At 39.9% G+C, this 19,297-nt stretch overlaps 1 protein-coding gene across 1 annotated transcript; it reads left to right on the top strand.

Annotated features, from left to right (window-relative positions):
- The first annotated feature begins 2,664 nt into the window (after positions 1 to 2,664).
- On the top strand, positions 2,665 to 13,935 carry farsa (phenylalanyl-tRNA synthetase subunit alpha). Its single transcript, XM_057028642.1, has 13 exons — positions 2,665 to 2,871; positions 3,210 to 3,347; positions 3,445 to 3,543; positions 3,646 to 3,764; positions 5,367 to 5,459; positions 5,585 to 5,713; positions 6,306 to 6,421; positions 6,508 to 6,592; positions 10,954 to 11,053; positions 12,397 to 12,565; positions 13,024 to 13,101; positions 13,363 to 13,477; positions 13,598 to 13,935. The coding sequence occupies exons 1-13, from the start codon at positions 2,725 to 2,727 to the stop codon at positions 13,701 to 13,703; spliced, it is 1,494 nt and encodes a 497-aa protein (XP_056884622.1). The 5' UTR covers positions 2,665 to 2,724; the 3' UTR covers positions 13,704 to 13,935.
- The last annotated feature ends 5,362 nt before the right edge of the window (positions 13,936 to 19,297 follow it).

Raw genomic sequence — 19,297 nt, 5'->3', positions numbered from 1 at the left:
CAAATCAATCTTTATTTATATAGCGTCTTTTACAATCAAAATTGTTTCAAGGCGCTTTCCAGAATCCCAGGGCCTAACCCCAGACAAGCAACAGTGGCAAGGAAAAACTCCCCTTTAACAGGAAGAAACCTTGAGCAGGACCGGGCTCATGTAGGGGGACCCTCCTGCTGATGGCCGGCTGGGTAGAGAGAGGAGAGGGGGGAGGACAGGTAGAGGATAGAAAGGAGAGGAGAGGAAACCATGACCCAGTGGGGTGACAGGCCTGTCAGGTGATCATGTTTCTGGACCCCGGCAGCCTTGGCCTATAACAGCATAGCTAAGATGTTAACCTAATGATTAGACGACCCCCTAAGTATGATAATTTGTCTGTCTATGATAATAACTGGAACTACAGAATTAGTAACAATAAGCTTTTTCAAAAAGGTAGGTTTTAAGTCTGATCTTAAAAGTAGAGATGGAGTCAGCCTCCCGTACCTGGACAGGGAGCTGGTTCCATAGCAGGGGGGCCTGGTAGCTAAATGCTCGACCCCCATTCTACTCCTAGAAACTATGGGGACCACAAGTAGACCAGCATTCTGAGAGCGGAGCGGTCTATTGGGCTGGTAAGGTATCACTAGCTCCTCCAGGTAGGATGGAGCTAGGCCTCTGAGGACCTTGTAGGTCAGAAGAAGGGTTTTAAAAATTATTCTAAATTTAACGGGCAGCCAATGAAGAGACGCCATTACAGGAGTTATGTGATCTCTTTTGTCAATACCTGTCAGAACTCTGGCTGCAGCATTTTGGATCAGCTGGAGGCTTCCTAAAGAGTTGTTTGGACACCCTGATAATATAGAATTACAATAGTCCAGCCTGGAAGTAACAAAAGCATGAATTAACTTTTCAGCATCATGCTGCGTCAGTAGTTTCCTAATCTTTGTGATGTTCCTCAGGTGAAAAAAGGCACTTCTAGAGACTAATTTAATGTGTGAGTTGGAGAGATTTTGATCAAAAGTTACTCCTAGATTTCTCACAGAGAGACTAGATGTTAACGAGATCCCATCTAGAGTGATCATGTGATCTAATCTATCCCTGAGAGGTTCAGGACCAAACACCATGACCTCAGTTTTTCCTGAGTTAAAGAGGAGGAAATTTGAAGTTATCCAGGACTTTATGTCTTTAACTTCACTAACTTCTCTGTCTCCTCTGGTTTCATGGATAAATAAAGCTGAGTGTCATCAGCATAACAATGAAAATGTATCCCATGCTGCCGAATAATGTTCCCTAAGGGAAGCATGTACAAGGTGAAGAGGATTGGTCCAAGTACAGAACCTTGAGGAACTCCATGGCTAACCCGACTGTATGAGGAGGGAACACCATGGAAATGAGCAAACTGGTATCTATCAGACAATTGTGCTCCATTCCACCCCCTGCAGGACAAAGACAGACACACCCAGAACCCCAACACCCTACTTCCAAACCCGCACCTAACCCCAGCACAAGACTGGTTCACACATCATCGGCAATTCGTTGCTCAACCCTCCGTGGTAACAGATTGGCCCAAAACTCTTTTCTGACTGGCATGTTTGGTTATTCCTATTCTCGTGCCTTGAACTTACAGTGTCTGTCCTTTTTGCAGTTCTTCAACTTTGTTGCTTGATCCTACCCATCTCGCCAAGCCAACTTCAAACTCATTGACTTTTATTTTTGTGAATTGTGGGTTTCTACTGCCAAACCTCAGTAAAGACTTACACCTGACTCAGTAGTGTGTGTATATCTGTCTTTGGGGTTCAGTTCTTGTCTGACGTTCTTAACACAGAGGTCAACAACAATGGTAAAGCAGGTCAAAGAATGGGTCGTTGCCTTTGTGTTTACAAGAGGGCAGTGTGCGATAGCCATTTTTAAAAAAACGTTATTTACATATTTGCAATGCACGAGATAAAAATCAAGTGATATATTAGTAAAACCTTACTCAAAATACAGAATAGCAAAAGGAATGCAGAGGGAAAAAACATGAAGTAGAAAAAATATCTTAATCTTTATCTTTTGCAATTTTTTTTTACTGAATACAAACTATGAATCAAATTAAATGGATTTAAAGAACACCCATAATCCAACAACTACAAACTGCTTTGAAGACAGAAAGTCTGTTTGCATTCATGCTATTTGTGTGAGTTGAATAGTTAGATTTAATTGACGTGGAAGCACCCGTGATTATAAAGACATGAGGAATTTATGGCAAATGGAATAGGATGCAGATTCTAATTATAAGAGAACTTGAAACATTTCATAGGAAAGTAGAAAAGAGGAAGTAATCTTTTAAAAAGATTTTAAAGATTAGGATATTCAGGATTGAAATTAACACACTTGATACATAAATGAACAAATGCAATTATTGAATGCAGTAAGTGGGAAACAGAAAGGAAGGAATTAAAAGATAAAGTATGAACTGCATTGACTATGGAGTCAAATGATTTAGCCTGTTAGGGAGAAGGGACAAAATGAGAGAATGATCTAATGTTCTGGTGTTCTTCTTAAAAAGTTACAGGACGTAAATGCCGGAATGATTTGTGTGTCATCTCCCGCTTTTTTAAAAAATTGTTTGATATATTTAGATTGTAACTTGTAGTGCACGTTACCATGAGGTTGCACACTCCAGGACAGTAGGTGGCGATATAAACATTAACAAGTTGGTTGCGACCCGTAAGGAACGTAGAGAAGGAGATGTTCTGACACCTTCTCTTTGCCATGGCGGACAGTGGCGTTGTCAAGTCGCTTTTGCAGTTGCTTGAAAACTTAAACAATGGCATTGACAGCTTGGAGGCTGCCAGTAGCCTCGGCGTCGACCACCAGGCCATTGTTGGCGCTGTAAAAAGTCTGCAGGCTATTGGAAATGTGAGTTTCTATTGACTGCACATTAGCGAGCGTTATCTCGTCTCTATTATGGCTGATGCAACGTACAGTGCAAAAATTGCTTTAAATACTTTTCGTCTTCCTAAAGGTAATTTCGTGGCAAAAGTATTTTAGATTTTGTGTCGGAAATTTACTGTATTGCTATTTGACAAATACTAAAATGCTAAAGACTGAAATCTTATACCCCAGTCATATTAAATCAAACTTTAAAGTGTCTATTTTAAACACTCTTTTAAATCGTCGTTTTTACTGACACTGCATCCACTGTATCACTATTCTTTCGTGCAACCTAGAAGGCATTGTTCTGTATTAATTATCAGGTAATCTCTGCTGAATTGCGCTCCTCCAAACACTGCGGACTGACTGCGGAGGGTACAGAGGTAGTTGAGCAAGGCAGTCATGAAGCTCGGGTTTTCAACTGCATCCCGCCAGAGGGCTTTCCACACAATGACCTGATGGTAAGTGCATTCACATAGGCTGTCAAAAAATCTATATCTATAGATATATATTAAAGAGAGCCAGTTCATTGATTGTTAAACTGTACTTATTTTATAGAAATTGCCCTTTGGGAAAATTGGTTTCAGCAAAGCTTTGTTAAACAAGTGGATCCGACTTGACAAGACTTCTGAGGGTGGCCCAAAGATATTCCGAAATGTATGTATAATATGTGGCCCAAAATTGTACCATTAATGTCACCTCATGATCATCACTATTTTTCTTAATGTTCATGGGGCACGATGTTGTATTGGCCACTAGGTAAAGAACATAGAGGATCATGTCAGAGAGAAGCTGCTTTTGGTGATGAAGGGCAATGCAACTGAGCTGAATGAGAAAGACAAGACTGAATTAAAGAAGAGAACACTTCTTTCTGAAGTGTAAGTGGTAATGTTTCACTCACATACCAGTCAGGGCACTATTATTATCATAGTAGTGATTCAAATGATGAGTTTATGCTTCAATACTTGGCATGCTGTTTGTATGTTATGTTCACAGGGAAAAAGTATATTGTTATGGGCTCTCGGAAAATATAGTCGCTCTGCAACTCTTTTAAATGAATCTCAATTTTGGGTTTTGTACCCATCCATGAACTTTAGTTCTTTAAGATACATAAGCATTCTGGTGGTCTCTGCATCAATCCAATAATACGTTGGCAAAGTGTTATTGGAACTGGTTGCTATTTATAAAGCTTTTGCATCTAGGTTAGCTAAATATCAGTGAAATGATACGCATGCGCACAGGGCAGTTCACCATCCACATGCTCTTGTAAGTCGACTCGCAACCTAGCGATCTGGGGCTGGTAGTGTCTCTACATTTGGACGACTATGAGCTGATTGTAGTTGAGCTACGGTGTCCAACACTTAGACACACCTTGTGACAAGTTTAGGACTGGGGCAATTCATAGTCATCTATGCTGGTTAAGGCCTTATTATGCTTTTCCATCTGTGTAGCTTACAGGGGGTTTGCATTGGTATTGTAATAACTGGAACCGCCACAGAGACGCAATTTGCATCCATAAATTGTGCCTACACAGATAGAGGGGAGTAAAGCAGGGAAGTCATCATTGGTTTGCGAACATCATTTCTGGGTGTCACTTTTCCGACTTTACTTTTTGTTTTGTCGTAGGTTTTATTGTTTTAAGTTTTGTAATCTAAATTTGTTCAATATCAATTTAAATTAAACAAAGATGCTGGTTATTTAAGCAAAACATCACAACAGACCATCTTATACACCCGTCATACCATGGCTGGAGGGCGTTCTTAATTAAATTTAGCTTCTGCGGATTGTGTATCGACTAAAAACTGTCTGTGTTTCTGAGGAGGCACAAGGAGTACCTGGGATGGAAACTGATGAAAATACTAGGTCTGTGTAGCTGAGTTCACCATAGCTTTCCTGACAGGATAGTCACTAAGACCGTCATTGAAGTGGTGATTAGTGATTGTCCCAACGTCCATCAAGAGCCTGTTGTCCTCAAACCAATCTAGAAAGTGCTTCGTTGTATTATGAACACTGGCAATCTAGTTACAAGTCAAGAGCTATATTTTGATGTGAAATGCGGTGGCCTGTGAGCTGGGGAGCTCAGTGGAAGAAGTGGGCTGTGCGGTGGACTTGAAGAGAGCTTTGAGGAGTGTCTGGGGGGTCCACTTCAGGAGTAGGCTGAGAGGACGCTCGCTGACCAGAGGTGCGAGATGAAGAAGGCAAACCATCTTTTTTTGTGCCATTGCTGGCGCCTGGAGTGTCACTGAGCCTCATTAAAATGGGCTGATCAGAAGTGATGACACTTGTGTTGTCCCACATATACATATAAGGCTCTCCAGAATCCAGACAATCACCAAATTTGAATGAGCCCTTTGAGTCCATTATCAATATTTCCAGAAAATTGTAGGACATGGATATGTAGGACAAAACGCAAATTAATTTTGTGGAGCTTTGACAACCAAATATCTGCTCTAACAAACTGTGTCTCCCTCTCTGCTTAGGACGGTAAAATCATACTGGATTGTAAAAGGCAGCTCGTTTAGCACAACATTAACTAAACATGACACAGATCTCACCGCTGAAATGATTGTAGCGTAAGTAATACACTTGTATGTACGTATGTATTCTACCTTACTATAAGTGAGAAATAGGGAGAAATGACTGATGTAGCTTGCTTTAAAATGTTTTTTTCTGACAGTTTTTTTTTTAAATTTGGCAGTGGCAGCTGGAAAGGCAAGAAGTTTAAACCGTATAATTTTGATGCCTGGGGTGCGGCCCCTGATTCTGGCCATCTCCATCCACTAATGAAAGTGAGAACAGAGTTTAGGCAAATCTTCCTGGAAATGGGGTGAGTAGTTGGTACTATAACCACAATTTATTCACAGTTCATCTTAGTATAGTAATAGTAATTGCTCAACTAGGCCATTTAGTTGGAATGCAGTTATCTCTCTTCAAAAGCAGCTAAAACTGATCGTTTTCCCCCCCTTACAGATTCATATTGATTACCAGTTGAATTCTTCTCTCACCCAGGAAACATTGAACAAAAATGCTATTTATTGGCAAACTAATACTTATTTGTGCTGTGCAAAAATGAGAATCCATCTGTATTGGTAGATGCCCTCTATTTAGCAAATTATGTTGCTTTTGTCTTTATATATATTGGCTTCTTGTTTTGTTGCATCTTTAACTGACTAAAGGTCAATTACTAGGTTGTAGAACATGTTGAAAATGGTTATGACACTCGCTTCAATTTGAATCAGATTTTTGATAGTTGCAATATCAAATCTACAAATTCATTATTTAGGTGTTTGTTTAATATGAAGATTTCCAGGCTAATGCATTTCCAGACTAATGTTTTCACAGATTTAAATTACAGAAACTTTTTTTATGTCCTGTTTTAGTCACAGTCAAAATGACCTCCAATCTGTTTGCATTTTAAGCTTCACAGAGATGCCAACCAACAATTTTATAGAGAGTTCATTCTGGAACTTTGACTCCCTGTTCCAGCCCCAGCAGCATCCAGCTAGAGACCAGCATGATACCTTCTTCTTGTCTGGTGTGTTTCATGGTTTCCTCAACTACGCATTAGTTGTATACAAGTAATTTATGGAAATAATTTTCTTTCTGAAATAATTTTTTTAGACCCAGAAATCTCCCATGAATTTCCCCATGACTACCTTGTGAGAGTGAAAACGGTCCACACAGAAGGAGGTTTTGGTTCACAAGGGTGAGTTACATGCTTCTTTAATCCTGCAGGTCTTAATGCCCGGTACAGACGTTTTTTTTTTTTACCAACATTCTTTTTATTGTTTTCACAATATAACAAGAAAATACAGAAAAAATACAGAAAAATACAGTTACATGGTATGAACGAACATGTCAACGCCCCACCCCCGGTCATTACAGGCTTTCAGTTTCCTGGTTGGGAATTAAGTTATACAAGAAAAAAATAAATGATCGTAAAACAAACACTTCTGTGATCTTAAATACTAAATACTGCAACGCACTACTATTTACATGTCCCCAGGTGTTTCCAACATATGAGACAAGTCAGTCCTCGATACATAACTGATAAAGGGGTCCCAGATCCGATGGAAGTTATGCTGTTGGTGTTTTATTGTATATGTGATTTTCTCTAGAGGGAGAGTTGAAGACAATTCAGACAACCACCTCTTCACACTTGGGCTACTGGTGTTTTTCCATGAAAGGACTATTACTCTCTTTGCCATTAATACACTTAAATCTATAAATATCCGTTGATGTTTTTTAAGCTTCAAATTATCTGGTTATAGACCTAATATAAACAATGGTATTCGTTTATATGGTATACCATTCGAACTAATGGTATTCGAATTTGTAAAATATTTTGAATACATTGTTTTATTTCTTGCCAGAATTTTTGTATTTTTATACATTGCCAGATACAATGGAAAAATGTACCCTTTTCCCTCCCACATTTAACACAAGTATCAGTAACTGTTAAGTTTTTCTGGAGTGATATATGTTCGCATCAACCAGTTGTATTGTAATATTTTCAGCCGTGTGTTAGTAGATTTTGATTGTGCTCGAGAGCATGCCTCACCCCACTTTTCTATTGAGATGTCCTCCTGCAGATCTTCTCTCCACACTCCCAGCCGCCCTGCTGATGTTTCTGTACTTTCATCTACTAAACATTTATTTTTCTTGGTTGCTTGGAGGAGGAAGTGGAAGGTTTTGAAACAAATACAACAATTTGGGCATTATATTCATTTTAAGGACGTTTATTTTTCCTATGAGTGACATGGGTAAAGGTGTCCACCTTTCCAATAATTTTGAGATTTCTTGTAGTAAGGGATCATAATTACTGGCTACAATATGTTTGAGTTGTGGGACAATTTGAATTCCTAGATATGTAAAACAGTCAACAATTTTAAATTGACTGTTCTAGGAGGGCATTTACTTTCTAACTGATTTAAAAGCATTATTGACAATTTCGATTTGTTTAATTTATATCCTGAGATTTTCCCAAATATATGAAGGAGTTCTAATAATTCAGGGATTGATTTTTCCAACTTTCTAAGGAATATGATTACGTCATCTGCAAACAGAGCCAGCCGGTGTTCTTGTGGTCCAATTGATATGCCGTTTATATTTTTGTGTGTTCCTACTGCTATTGCCAGTGGTTCTATAGCTATAATAAAGAGGAGAGGGGATAGGGGATCTCCTTATCTACATCTCTTTGTATCTTAATGGTTTTGAATATATTACGGTTAGTCATTATTTCAGCAAATGGTTCTGTATATAGTAGTTTTATCCATTTATTAAAGTTGTCTCCAAAGCCAAAACGTCTGAGGATTTCAAATAAATAAAGCCATTCCACTCTATCAAAGGCTTTTTCCTCATCCAATGACAGAAGCGCTGTATCTGTTCCTCCCTTCTCCTCAAATAATATATTCAGGATTCTCCTAACATTATGGAAGCCTTGTCTACCTTGTACAAAGCCATTTTGATCTTTGTCAATAATTTTTGGAATTATTTTCTCCAGTCTCCTGGCTATTATTTTACTCAAAATTTTTAAATCCACATTTAAGAGACTGATTGGCCTAAAGTTTTCACATTTGTTATTTGGTTTGCCTGGTTTTGGTAATAAAGTGATTAGGGCTCCCCTTAATGATGTTGGAAGAATTCCATTGTGAAATTCACATATCAGGACCCTCAAGCAGAAAGTGCGAAGACTGGAAAGGAAGTGGCATTCTTGTAAAATAGACAGCTATCATGTAGCCTGGAAAGACTGTCTATTAGTTTACAAAAAGGCCCTTCGCAAGGCTAGAACAGCTTATTTTTCTTCTTTAATTGAGGAGAATAAGAGCAACCCCAGGTTTCTTTTCAGCACTGTGGCCAAATTAACCAAGAGTCACAGTGTTTTAGATCCATGTTCCCTTAGTGGTGAAGACTTCATGAGCTTCTTCACTGATAAAGTTCTAGCCATCAGAGAAAAAACTAACCAGGCCATCCCAACAACTGGACCATCACCAGATGTGCTGACTGTGGGAACATACAACCTGTATGTTCCCACAGTCAGCACATCTCCAACGAGCCCTTAAACTCCTTCAGCCCTATATATTTTTCTGAGGCGTCATCGCTATTTCAGAAATCCAAGACCACCACGTGTCTTTTAGATCCCATCCCAACACATCTGTTGAAGGATGTTTTACCAGTGATAGTCAGTTCTGTCCTGGACCAGATCAATGGTTCTTTAGTGACAGGTTATGTACCCCGGTCCTACAAGGTGGCAGTGATTAAGCCGTTGCTTAAAAAACCATCACTGGATCCTGATGTATTTGCAAATTATAGGCCAATATCCAACCTTCCTTTTATCTCTAAAGTTCTTGAGAAGGTGGTGGTGACTCAGTTACTGCTGCACCTGCAGAGAAACAGCCTGTTTGAGATGTTTCAGTCGGGCTTTAGAGCTCATCACAGCACAGAAACAGCACTTCTTAAAGTTACTAATGATCTTCTTATAGCTTCAGATCATGGACTGGTCTCTATGCTGGTTCTGCTGGACCTCAGTGCTGCTTTTGATACAGTTGATCACAGCATCCTGTTACAGAGACTGGAACATGTGATTGGGATTAAAGGGACAGCACTAGACTGGTTTAGATCATATTTATCAGATAGATACCAGTTTGCTCATTTCCATGGTGTTCCCTCCTCATACAGTAGGGTTAGCCATGGAGTTCCTCAAGGTTCTGTACTTGGACCAATCCTCTTCACCTTGTACATGCTTCCCTGAGGGAACATTGTTCGGCAGCATGGGATACATTTTCATTGGTATGCTGATGACACTCAGCTTTATTTATCCATGAAACCAGAGGAGACAGAGCAGTGAAGCTTCAGACCTGTCTTAAAGACATAAAGTCCTGGATGTCTTCAAATTTCCTCCTCTTTAACTCAGGAAAAACTGAGGTCATGGTGTTTGGTCCTGAACCTCTCAGGGATAGATTAGATCATATGATCACTCTAGATGGTATCTCATTAACATCTTGTCTCTCTGTGAGGAATCTAGGAGTAACTTGTGATCAAAATCTCTCCTTCAACTCACACATTAAATTAGTCTCTAGAAGTGACTTTTTTCACCTGAGGAACATCACAAAGATCAGGAAGCTGCTGACGCGGCATGATGCTGAAAAGTTAATTCATGCTTTTGTTACTTCCATGTTGGACTATTGTAATTCTTTATTATCAGGGTGTCCAAACAACTCTTTAAGAAGCCTCCAGCTGATCTCCAGCTATTGACAAAAGAGATCACATAACTCCTGTAATGGCGTCTCTTCATTGGCTGCCCGTTAAATTTAGAATAATTTTTAAAACCCTTCTTTTGACCTACAAGGTCCTCAGAGGCCTAGCTCCATCCTACCTGGAGGAGCTAGTGATACCTTACCAGCCCAATAGACCGCTCCGCTCTCAGAATGCTGGTCTACTTGTGGTTCCCAGAGTTTCTAGGAGTAGAATGGGGGGCCGAGCATTTAGCTACCAGGCCCCCCTGCTATGGAACCAGCTCCCTGTCCAGGTACGGGAGGCTGACTCCATCTCTACTTTTAAGATCAGACTTAAAACCTACCTTTTCGAAAAAGCTTATTGTTACTAATTCTGTAGTTCCAGTTATTATCATAGACAGACAAATTATCATACTTAGGGGGTCGTCTAATCATTAGGTTAACATCTTAGCTGTGCTGTTATAGGCCAAGGCTGCCGGGGTCCAGAAACATGATCACCTGACAGCCTGTCACCCCACTGGGTCATGGTTTCCTCTCCTCTCCTTTCTATCCTCTACCTGTCCTCCCCCCTCTCCTCTCTTTACCCAGCCGGCCATCAGCAGGAGGGTCCCCCTACATGAGCCTGGTCCTGCTCAAGGTTTCTTCCTGTTAAAGGGGAGTTTTTCCTTGCCACTGTTGCTTGTCTGGGGTTAGGCCCTGGGATTCTGGAAAGCGCCTTGAAACAATTTTGATTGTATAAGATGCTATATAAATAAAGATTGATTGATTGATTGAATGATTGATTGATTGATTGATTGATTGATTAATCTATAATTTTATTTTCCTGGTTTAGGTACAAATATGAGTGGAAGACAGAAGAAGCTCAGAAGAATATCCTTCGAACTCATACTACAGCTGTTAGCGCACGCATGTTGTATAAACTGGCACAACAAGTGAGTATCATTTTTGATGATCACTATACAGATCACTATACAGAATTTACACAACTAACTATATTTCAAACTTTTAAAAACTCAGCTAAACCAAAATTATTATTTAGTCATAGTTTTATTTTTTTGAAGTGCCATTAATAGATTTAGTTTTACACACAACTTAATAAATAATCAAGATTACAGCAATCGCAGTGATTTGGAGTGAAAGGCATGCCAACTACATGCAGCTTTGTTGCTTCTGTGCCCTCTAGATATGCACATTGCTTTGGGTTTTTTTTTTCTGTGAACAGCTTTTGACAAAATTACATATTTACAAGGTGAAAGTTTGAGTGTTTTTGTATTATAATGTTCTAAAGTGTTTATTACCGGTACTTAGAAGGAATTTATTGATAATTAAGGTAATCAGTCAACTTTATTTGCATAGCATTTTTCATACTACAGCAACACAAAGTGCTTTACAGCGATAAAACACAACAAAATAAAACAATACAAATAAAATAAAATAAACTCTCCCTCTCATTTCCCACAATTGCAATAACCAGAATCCACGCAAAAAAACACGTACATACATTTGAGCACACACCCGCACATAAAGCATACTTCAGGAAACATGGTACAGCACCGAAGACCCAAGTGAGAAAACAACTGGCCTTAGGAGCTGTCCATGGCTAGGTGTATCTCAGCCCATTGCCACAGGAAGTGCCAAGCAAAACACGCCAAACCTGGGAGCTTCCTGGCATTCCAGGGCCAGCGGGGCCCCAAGACATCCTCCACACGGGCCGAAAGACCAGACACAAACTTTGATGAGAATGGCCCCTCACAAGTAAAAACTGGAGCTGTGAATTAAATACAGAGCAATGCAAGTTTAAAAAAAAAAACAACAGTTTAAATACTCTAAAATAGTGTAAAGTGTAAATAAGATTAGCATTAACTAAAAGCTAAAGATGAGTCTTTTTGGGAAATATCAGCAGTTCCTGAGGTCCTGACGTTCTCCAGCAGGCTGGTCCATAAACGTAGGTCATAAAAACTTAATGCAGCTTCAACCTTGGTTTTAGATCTAACTTTGGAGATAACCAAAAGGCCGGTGCCAAAGGAGGGTCGATATGGTAAAAGCAGGTCTGATAAATATGAAGGCCCGAGGCTATTAAGACATTTAAAAATCAACATTTTGGGAAGGCCAGTGAGCAGAGCATGAAAGTAATTTAGTATAGAGCTAATTATATTTCCTTTAAATCCATTTTGATGGTGTGTAAATTATTTACATTATGTAAACCTAAAATCATGACACAGTTATAGTCCTCACTAAAAGGCTGAAATGTTCTACCTTCCAACTCTTTTACCAGGAGGAGTTCAGTCCTATCAAGTATTTCTCCATTGACCGCGTGTTTCGAAATGAGACCTTGGATGCCACCCACCTTGCAGAGTTCCATCAAATAGAGGGTGTTGTTGCAGATTATGGGCTCACGCTAGGAGACCTCATGGGCATCCTGCACCAGTTCTTCACAAAATTGGGTCAGTCAGTAACACCATAAATATAAGCTAATAAGAAAATATAATGGTTTCAGGCTCATCCCTCTTATCCTCATATCGAATTAATATAGAAACAACTTTCTCCTGCATGTGAACAAAATTAGTGGCTGATTGGCACGAGTTGATTGTCATCACCTGTTAATCAGATTAAGTGATGAGGGTCACTAGTATTTCAGTTCTCATCGTCATGAATATAGATTCCACAGGATCATCCTACAGCAAGAAAGGCCTGCTTTAACACTCAGAGCTTTAAATGTAGTTTGAAATGTAACGGAAATATGGCAAAGTCTATAATGCCTTATCTGGTCAGGCTTTTTCATTAGTGAAAATTGTGGTTAAAATATTTGAGGTCTGATTATTTGCCAATAAAGTTTGACTGTGTAACATTCTGTCATGAATATTGCTAAAGTTACTCAAATGGTTGATTTCATTTTTTGTAGGAATTACAAAACTGCGCTTCAAGCCTGCTTATAATCCATACACGGAGCCCAGCATGGAAGTGTTCAGCTACCATGAAGGTATAGTTATATATTACTATGTAATATATAACTACAAGAGTAGTTGCGAAAAATTAGGATATTGGTTAAAAAGTGTGAGGTTTAATCACTTTTTGCATATTCAACTCTTACCAGAACCAGGCAATCAGACCTAACCTATAAAATTATATAGAGAAACATAAATCTTATTTCACCGTAGACAAACACTCAAGTAGAACTGGAATATCATTTGAGTGTATGTCAGGTTTATTATTATTTTAAAATCTATTTTGCAATTTTTAGGATTAAACAAGTGGGTGGAAGTAGGAAATTCAGGTATCTTCCGACCAGAAATGCTGTTACCCATGGGACTTCCTGAGGATGTATCTGTGATTGCTTGGGGGCTCTCACTGGAAAGGTAAGTACAGTGGGACCTCTACTTACGAATGTCTCTACATGCGAAATTTTCAGGTTACGAAAATGATAATTGTCTTTGAGCAATATCCCTCAATCTTGCTGTATTTCTTGTAACATACAGGCCCACCATGATCAAATATGGCATCAATAACATCAGAGAACTAGTGGGACACAAGGTCAATCTACAGATGGTCTATGACAGCCCTATTTGTCGTCTGGAGTCCTGAGCTTTTGCTTTCGGTTTGTTTTGAATTAATAATCCCACTCAATTTACTAACAAGACTGCTTCTTGATAAAAACCTTTTGTATGTGGGATTCACATACAAAAGGGATTTGGTTTGAAACTTGCTTGATCGCAGAACAGAATTCTGGTACAATTTGTAAGTCTTGACAACAGAGCATTTGGTGTGACATTCTCCATTTCTGTATTGCTCAATAAAATGTTTTTTCCAAATACAACTAGATTTTTGTTATATTTCAGTTTGCCATTAGTTTTGATTTTTTTTTCCTTCCTACACAAATCCACATGAGATTATTCTTCTCATAAAATGTGCCCAATGCAGACTTCATTATGCATTTAGAAGACTGTATGATAGTGGAAAGCTCCCGAGGCTGAGGGCCTGAGGGAGTATACAGGGCCCTGGCCTCGAAGGGCGCCAGAGAGTCTGACACCTGATTTATACTTTTTTTTTTTTAAAACAACAGTGAGGCATCTAAGACACCAATAGAATTGGAACCAGGGAGGGAAGGGAAGCCAAAGTAATTCACCAATACAACAAATTAAGTAACAGTTACATGAGCAAAAGAGGCATAAGGATGGTCCTCATGACCATTCGTTAAGGTATAAAAAGACAGGCAAACTGGTTTTTAGTTCTTCCTTGGAGCTCTCTTGGGATTGCTCATGTTTATTCTCTGCTGTACCATCACTACTTTGGCGGAATAAACATTTTGGATTTTACTATTCTGTGCTCATTTAGACTCTGTATTTTTCTTATCACGAAGACGAGGAAATCGGCACGTCAACCTCATTCCACTGTATTACACGTGTGTGTGTGTGTGTATGTTTGGGTGTGGATGCACGTGCATGCAAATCATGTGTATTCCTCAGATTATCTATACAATACTGCGATGTAACTGTCAACTTTCCACAGCTTATTGCCACATTTAGACTTTGGATCAAGTTTAGCTTGAGTTACCGGTACATTGCCTTACACTGCATTTATTGTGGGAAAATGCCCCAGAATGAGTACGATGACTATGAAAATCAGTCCCATGAAAACCAAAACAAAAGATGCTCTAATTGAGTGGGAGTTCCTTGCTTTTTCAACAGAGTTTCTTGTAATGTTAAATGTGGGTTGTTTATGCAATTTCATGTGAGGAACTGTGAGGAACTGCTAGTCAAGATAAAATGTGATGATTTGATACTATGCAGTAAAGTCTTAAGAATCTTTCTCCTCTCCTCCCCTTTTTTGTTTTCTGCTAGGATGGGCCTGACAAACCCATCCTGTACCATTATGAATAGTAAGAATTTATTTTATAAATTAATCTTGAACCCGACTGATCGGGAACCTGTAAACCGATGGACAATTACAAAACAGACAAAAACCTACTAGACAAAAGAGAAAGGATATATATACATATATATAAAAAATCTCTTACTGGGCAGTGTCTCCTTCAGACTCGGGTCCTCTATCTGAGGCCTGGGAGTCTAAGGTTTCTATGCACTATGTTAGCTGTTCCTAGGAATGCCCTCTTCTGAACAGAGATCTCTGATGTGGTTCCTGGTATGTGTTGGAGCCATCTACTCAGCTTGGGGGTTACTGCCTCTAGTGTCCTAATCACTACTGGGACCACACACATTCTCTCCATCTCCTCTTTCAGCCCTTGGTACTCCTCCAGCTTCTCACGTTCTTTCTTCCTGATGTTGCTATCACTTAGGATTGCTACATCTATCATCACCACTGTCTTCTGGTGTTTATCTATCACCACTATGTCAGGCTGATTGGCCATCACCATCTTGTCAGTCTGGATCTGGAAGTCCCACAGGATCTTGGCCTGCTCGTTCACCACTTTCGGGGGTGTCTCCCACCTGGTCCCTGGGACCTCCAGTCCGTACTCAGTGCAGATGTTCCTGTACACTATGCCAGCCACCTGGTTCTGCCGCCCCATGTATGCCTTGCCTGCCAGCATCTTGCACCCTGCTGTGATATGCTGGACTGTCTCAGGGACATCTTCACACAGCCTACACCTGGTGTCTTGTCTGGTATGGTAGACCCTGGCCTCTATTGTTCTGGTTTTCAGGGCCTGTTCTTGTGCAGACATGAGTAGTGCCTCTGTGCTTTCTTTTCCAGCCACTGGCATGTTTTCTCATCAGCAGCCAATTCCTTTGTTGATGGCACATACCATGCATGGGCTTATCCTTCCATGATAGCCCCTCGGGCTACTCCTCCTTGCTGGGCTTTTGTTGCCTGAGACATTCACTCAGCAGCTGGTCAGTGGGGGCCATCGTCTTGATGTATTCTCAGAGGCTCATTGCGTCCTCCTGGACATTAGTTTGTACACTTACTAGTCTTCTGCCCCCTTCCTTTCGCTTCGTGTACAGCCTCAGGACACTGGACTTCGGGTGAAACTCTTCATGTATGGTGAGAAACATTGTTGTCTTGATGTCAGTGGCTTGGATCTCTTTCTGGCCAGGATATTTTGCCAGTGGGGTATCTGATTACTTGCAGGGCATAGGTTTTAATGGCTTGGATCTTATTCTTACCATTCAGCTGACTTTTCAGGACCTGCCTTAACCTCTGTAGGTATTTGGCTGTGGCTGACCTCCTTGCTGCCTCCTCATGGTTACCATTTGTCTGCGGGATCCCCAGGTATTTGTAAGCATCCTGCACTTTTGTTATGTTCCCTTTAGGTAGTTCGACCTCATCAGTTGGGATCACCTTTCCTCTTCTAGATATCATCCGCCCACATTTATCTAGTCTGAATGATTTCCCGATGTCTTTACTGTAGATTATAGTCAGGTGAATCAGGGAGTCAATGTCACGCTCATTCTTGACCTACTGTTTGATGTCATCCATGTTGAGGAGGTGGCTGATGGTTGTTCCACTTGGGAACTGGTACCCAAAGCCACTCTTTGTGATGATCTGGCTGAGGGGGTTTAGACTCATGTCTATGGTGTTTGGCAGCATGGGATAAATTTTCATTGGTATGCTGATGACACTCAGCTTTATTTATCCATGAAACCAGAGGAGACAGAGCAGTGAAGCTTCAGACCTGTCTTAAAGACATAAAGTCCTGGATGTCTTCAAATTTCCTCCTCCTTAACTCAGGAACAGCTACATAGACTGGAACATGTGATTGGGATTAAAGGGACAGCACTAGACTGGTTCAGATCGTATTTATCTGATAGATACCAGTTTGCTCATGTCCATGGTGTTCCCTCCTCATATAGTAGGGTTAGCCATGGAGTTCCTCAAGGTTCTGTACTTGGACCAATCCTCTTCACCTTGTACATGCTTCCCTTAGGGAACATTATTCACTGTTCACAAGTTCCCAAGTTAGTGCACCACAATACTGTAGCAGTACATAAGATAGAAACCATCCTCTTCAGTAAAATCTTCATTTTAGGGCGTGAGCCTCTCAAAATCAGCCATTTCAACACCCAAGATGTGAGCCCATGGAGGAGGGAAAAACAAATGAAAATTCCCAGCCGCTTGAAATTGAATTTGTCTGTGGATAGCATTGTACACCAATTGAATATCGAACTTGTATATGAACAATGATGCATTATTCTCATTTACAATCTGCTCCATTGGGGAGTAAAAAACCCTTCTCTGGTTTTATGACTTAAATTGCAGTATACATTAATGGACTTTATGACAGGAAGATTTCAAGGGATGGGAAACCCATCATGTGAAGCATCTGTGGAGTCATAAATCATATCCATTAATTCAGTCATAAATAATTTTTGTACAGGCGTAGATTTATACTCTCTGTCTGACTATTTTATACATTTTACAGCATCAGCCCAGCTGTTTTCGGGCCAATTTTTGCACTTCACAAAAGCCAGTGTTTTTTTTAACCACAAATCATACACCATTTTAAAATTTCCTCCACTATACAGTTTGCCAGGGCCCGCTTTGACCCTTAGTTCAGCCTCATAAGTTTCTGAAACTTGCATAAGTTCCCATCATTTGAGTTTCATCATTCCCATCATTTTGAGCGCCAGATGTGCTCGATCACTGTTAACACCTCATCCATTAAGCTAGAAATATTTACCAAACACTCCTCTCACTTTAGATATTTTTAGTGATGGGCAAATGATACCGAGGCTTCGGAGCTTGTGTCACTCTTCCCGAAGCGGAGTTATTCGAAACACTGTGTCGGAGCTTGTACGAAACACCAGTGTCACGTGACCGATGACGTTCGCTGTTTCGCTTCGCGCTTCATTGCTTCAAAATGTTTCAAAGCCTTTCATTGGCTCAGCCTTTCAGTATGTGTCATTGGCTCATGGCGTTTCAATGCATTCTGAGACAGATTTGAGTGGTTTGATGGCATATCAGCTATATAAGATGCATTAATATGCTCCAAAATTGTTGGGTTGTGAGGAGATAGAGATTTGGAGAGTGAGAGTTAGAGTATTTTGGCAAGTTTCATGGCGAGTACCACCAATAATCGACGTTCTAGAGTTTCTGAGGACAAATAACTTTTCTGCTTCTGTGAAAAATCATTCCAAATCAAACATAGGACAAAAGGCAAACCATTATCTTTAAAGGTTTTCCTTAAAAACACTTCACACACACAAAAATAATGTTTCTGAATTCAAACACCACGAGCAAAGTAGGAAGGATCTCTAATCCTGTTAGGGACTTTTAGTAGTTTTTAAATAAATCTCAAAGTGTTCAATGAACCCTTAACCAACACCGAACCCTTAATATAATTTGCATTTATTTTTTGGGTTAATCTTGAATGTGTTGAGTATCTGCATATTTTATTGTAAAGACGATATAATCATTATTTGGTATGAATGAACAAAACCCCTGGATGAGCACACAATTAACTTTTATTAGTGTCATGGGATTGAAACGGTGCCAGTGCTTCAGTCATGCTCTTTGGAGGTTGCTATGGCTTCAGCCGTCCACCAGATGTCACCGTCACTGAAGTCTCGAAGCTTTGAATCTTTTTCGACACAATTGTTAGGAAAGCCTCAGTGCTTCATGAGGCTTCACTTGCCCACCCCTAGATATTCTACAAATTTGTATTTGCATCTGCAACCAGATGCGACACCATAGAGGTTCTGTAACATTAGAGGGGGTATTTAAATACTATGGTCGCTGTGATTATAGCTTTTTACCAAGTCATGTGTGACATATTTACCCTTAAAAGTGCAATTAAATCTTTCAATCACAGGAGCCTTGAGCTTGCTGGCTGTAGTGAAATCAATAATACTGTGTTTCTTCATCAAAAACTTTTGTTTTCTCCATTCCAGCCTCCTAACCTTCAGCCACCTTCGGAGTCTTGTCTCTTAGTTATTGCCCTATTTGACCAGAATTAGACAGTTATTTGTATATTGTGTATTGTGCCCAGTGACTCCTGGTGGTCTTAATGCAGCTTCTTCTTTATTCATTGCTGACAAGACCTCAAGATTCTTTAATGCTGCATTACCACTACTGTAACCATACCCTTTTCACCCTTTAATCCAAGTCCAGTTATTACTACGTTAATCTGGTAAGAGTGCTAAAAAAGAACCTTTTAAGAGAAATAACATTCCAGACATTTTTATAAGATGTCTTGTCAAGCTAGACAACATACAGTGTGTGTA

The sequence above is a fragment of the Takifugu flavidus genome, chromosome 3, assembly GCF_003711565.1.
Source record: "Takifugu flavidus isolate HTHZ2018 chromosome 3, ASM371156v2, whole genome shotgun sequence".
Classification (NCBI taxonomy): Eukaryota; Metazoa; Chordata; class Actinopteri; order Tetraodontiformes; family Tetraodontidae; genus Takifugu; species Takifugu flavidus.
This window is presented reverse-complemented; position numbering and strand designations above follow the sequence as displayed.

Bases quoted from the DNA above. Each gene is read 5' to 3' on its own strand.
- farsa (XM_057028642.1), top strand. From the start codon at position 2,725: ATGGCGGACAGTGGCGTTGTCAAGTCGCTTTTGCAGTTGCTTGAAAAC. The intron at 5,460-5,584 runs GTAAGTAATACA...TAAATTTGGCAG, and splicing joins ACCGCTGAAATGATTGTAGC to TGGCAGCTGGAAAGGCAAGA. The intron at 11,054-12,396 runs GTGAGTATCATT...CTCTTTTACCAG, and splicing joins TGTATAAACTGGCACAACAA to GAGGAGTTCAGTCCTATCAA.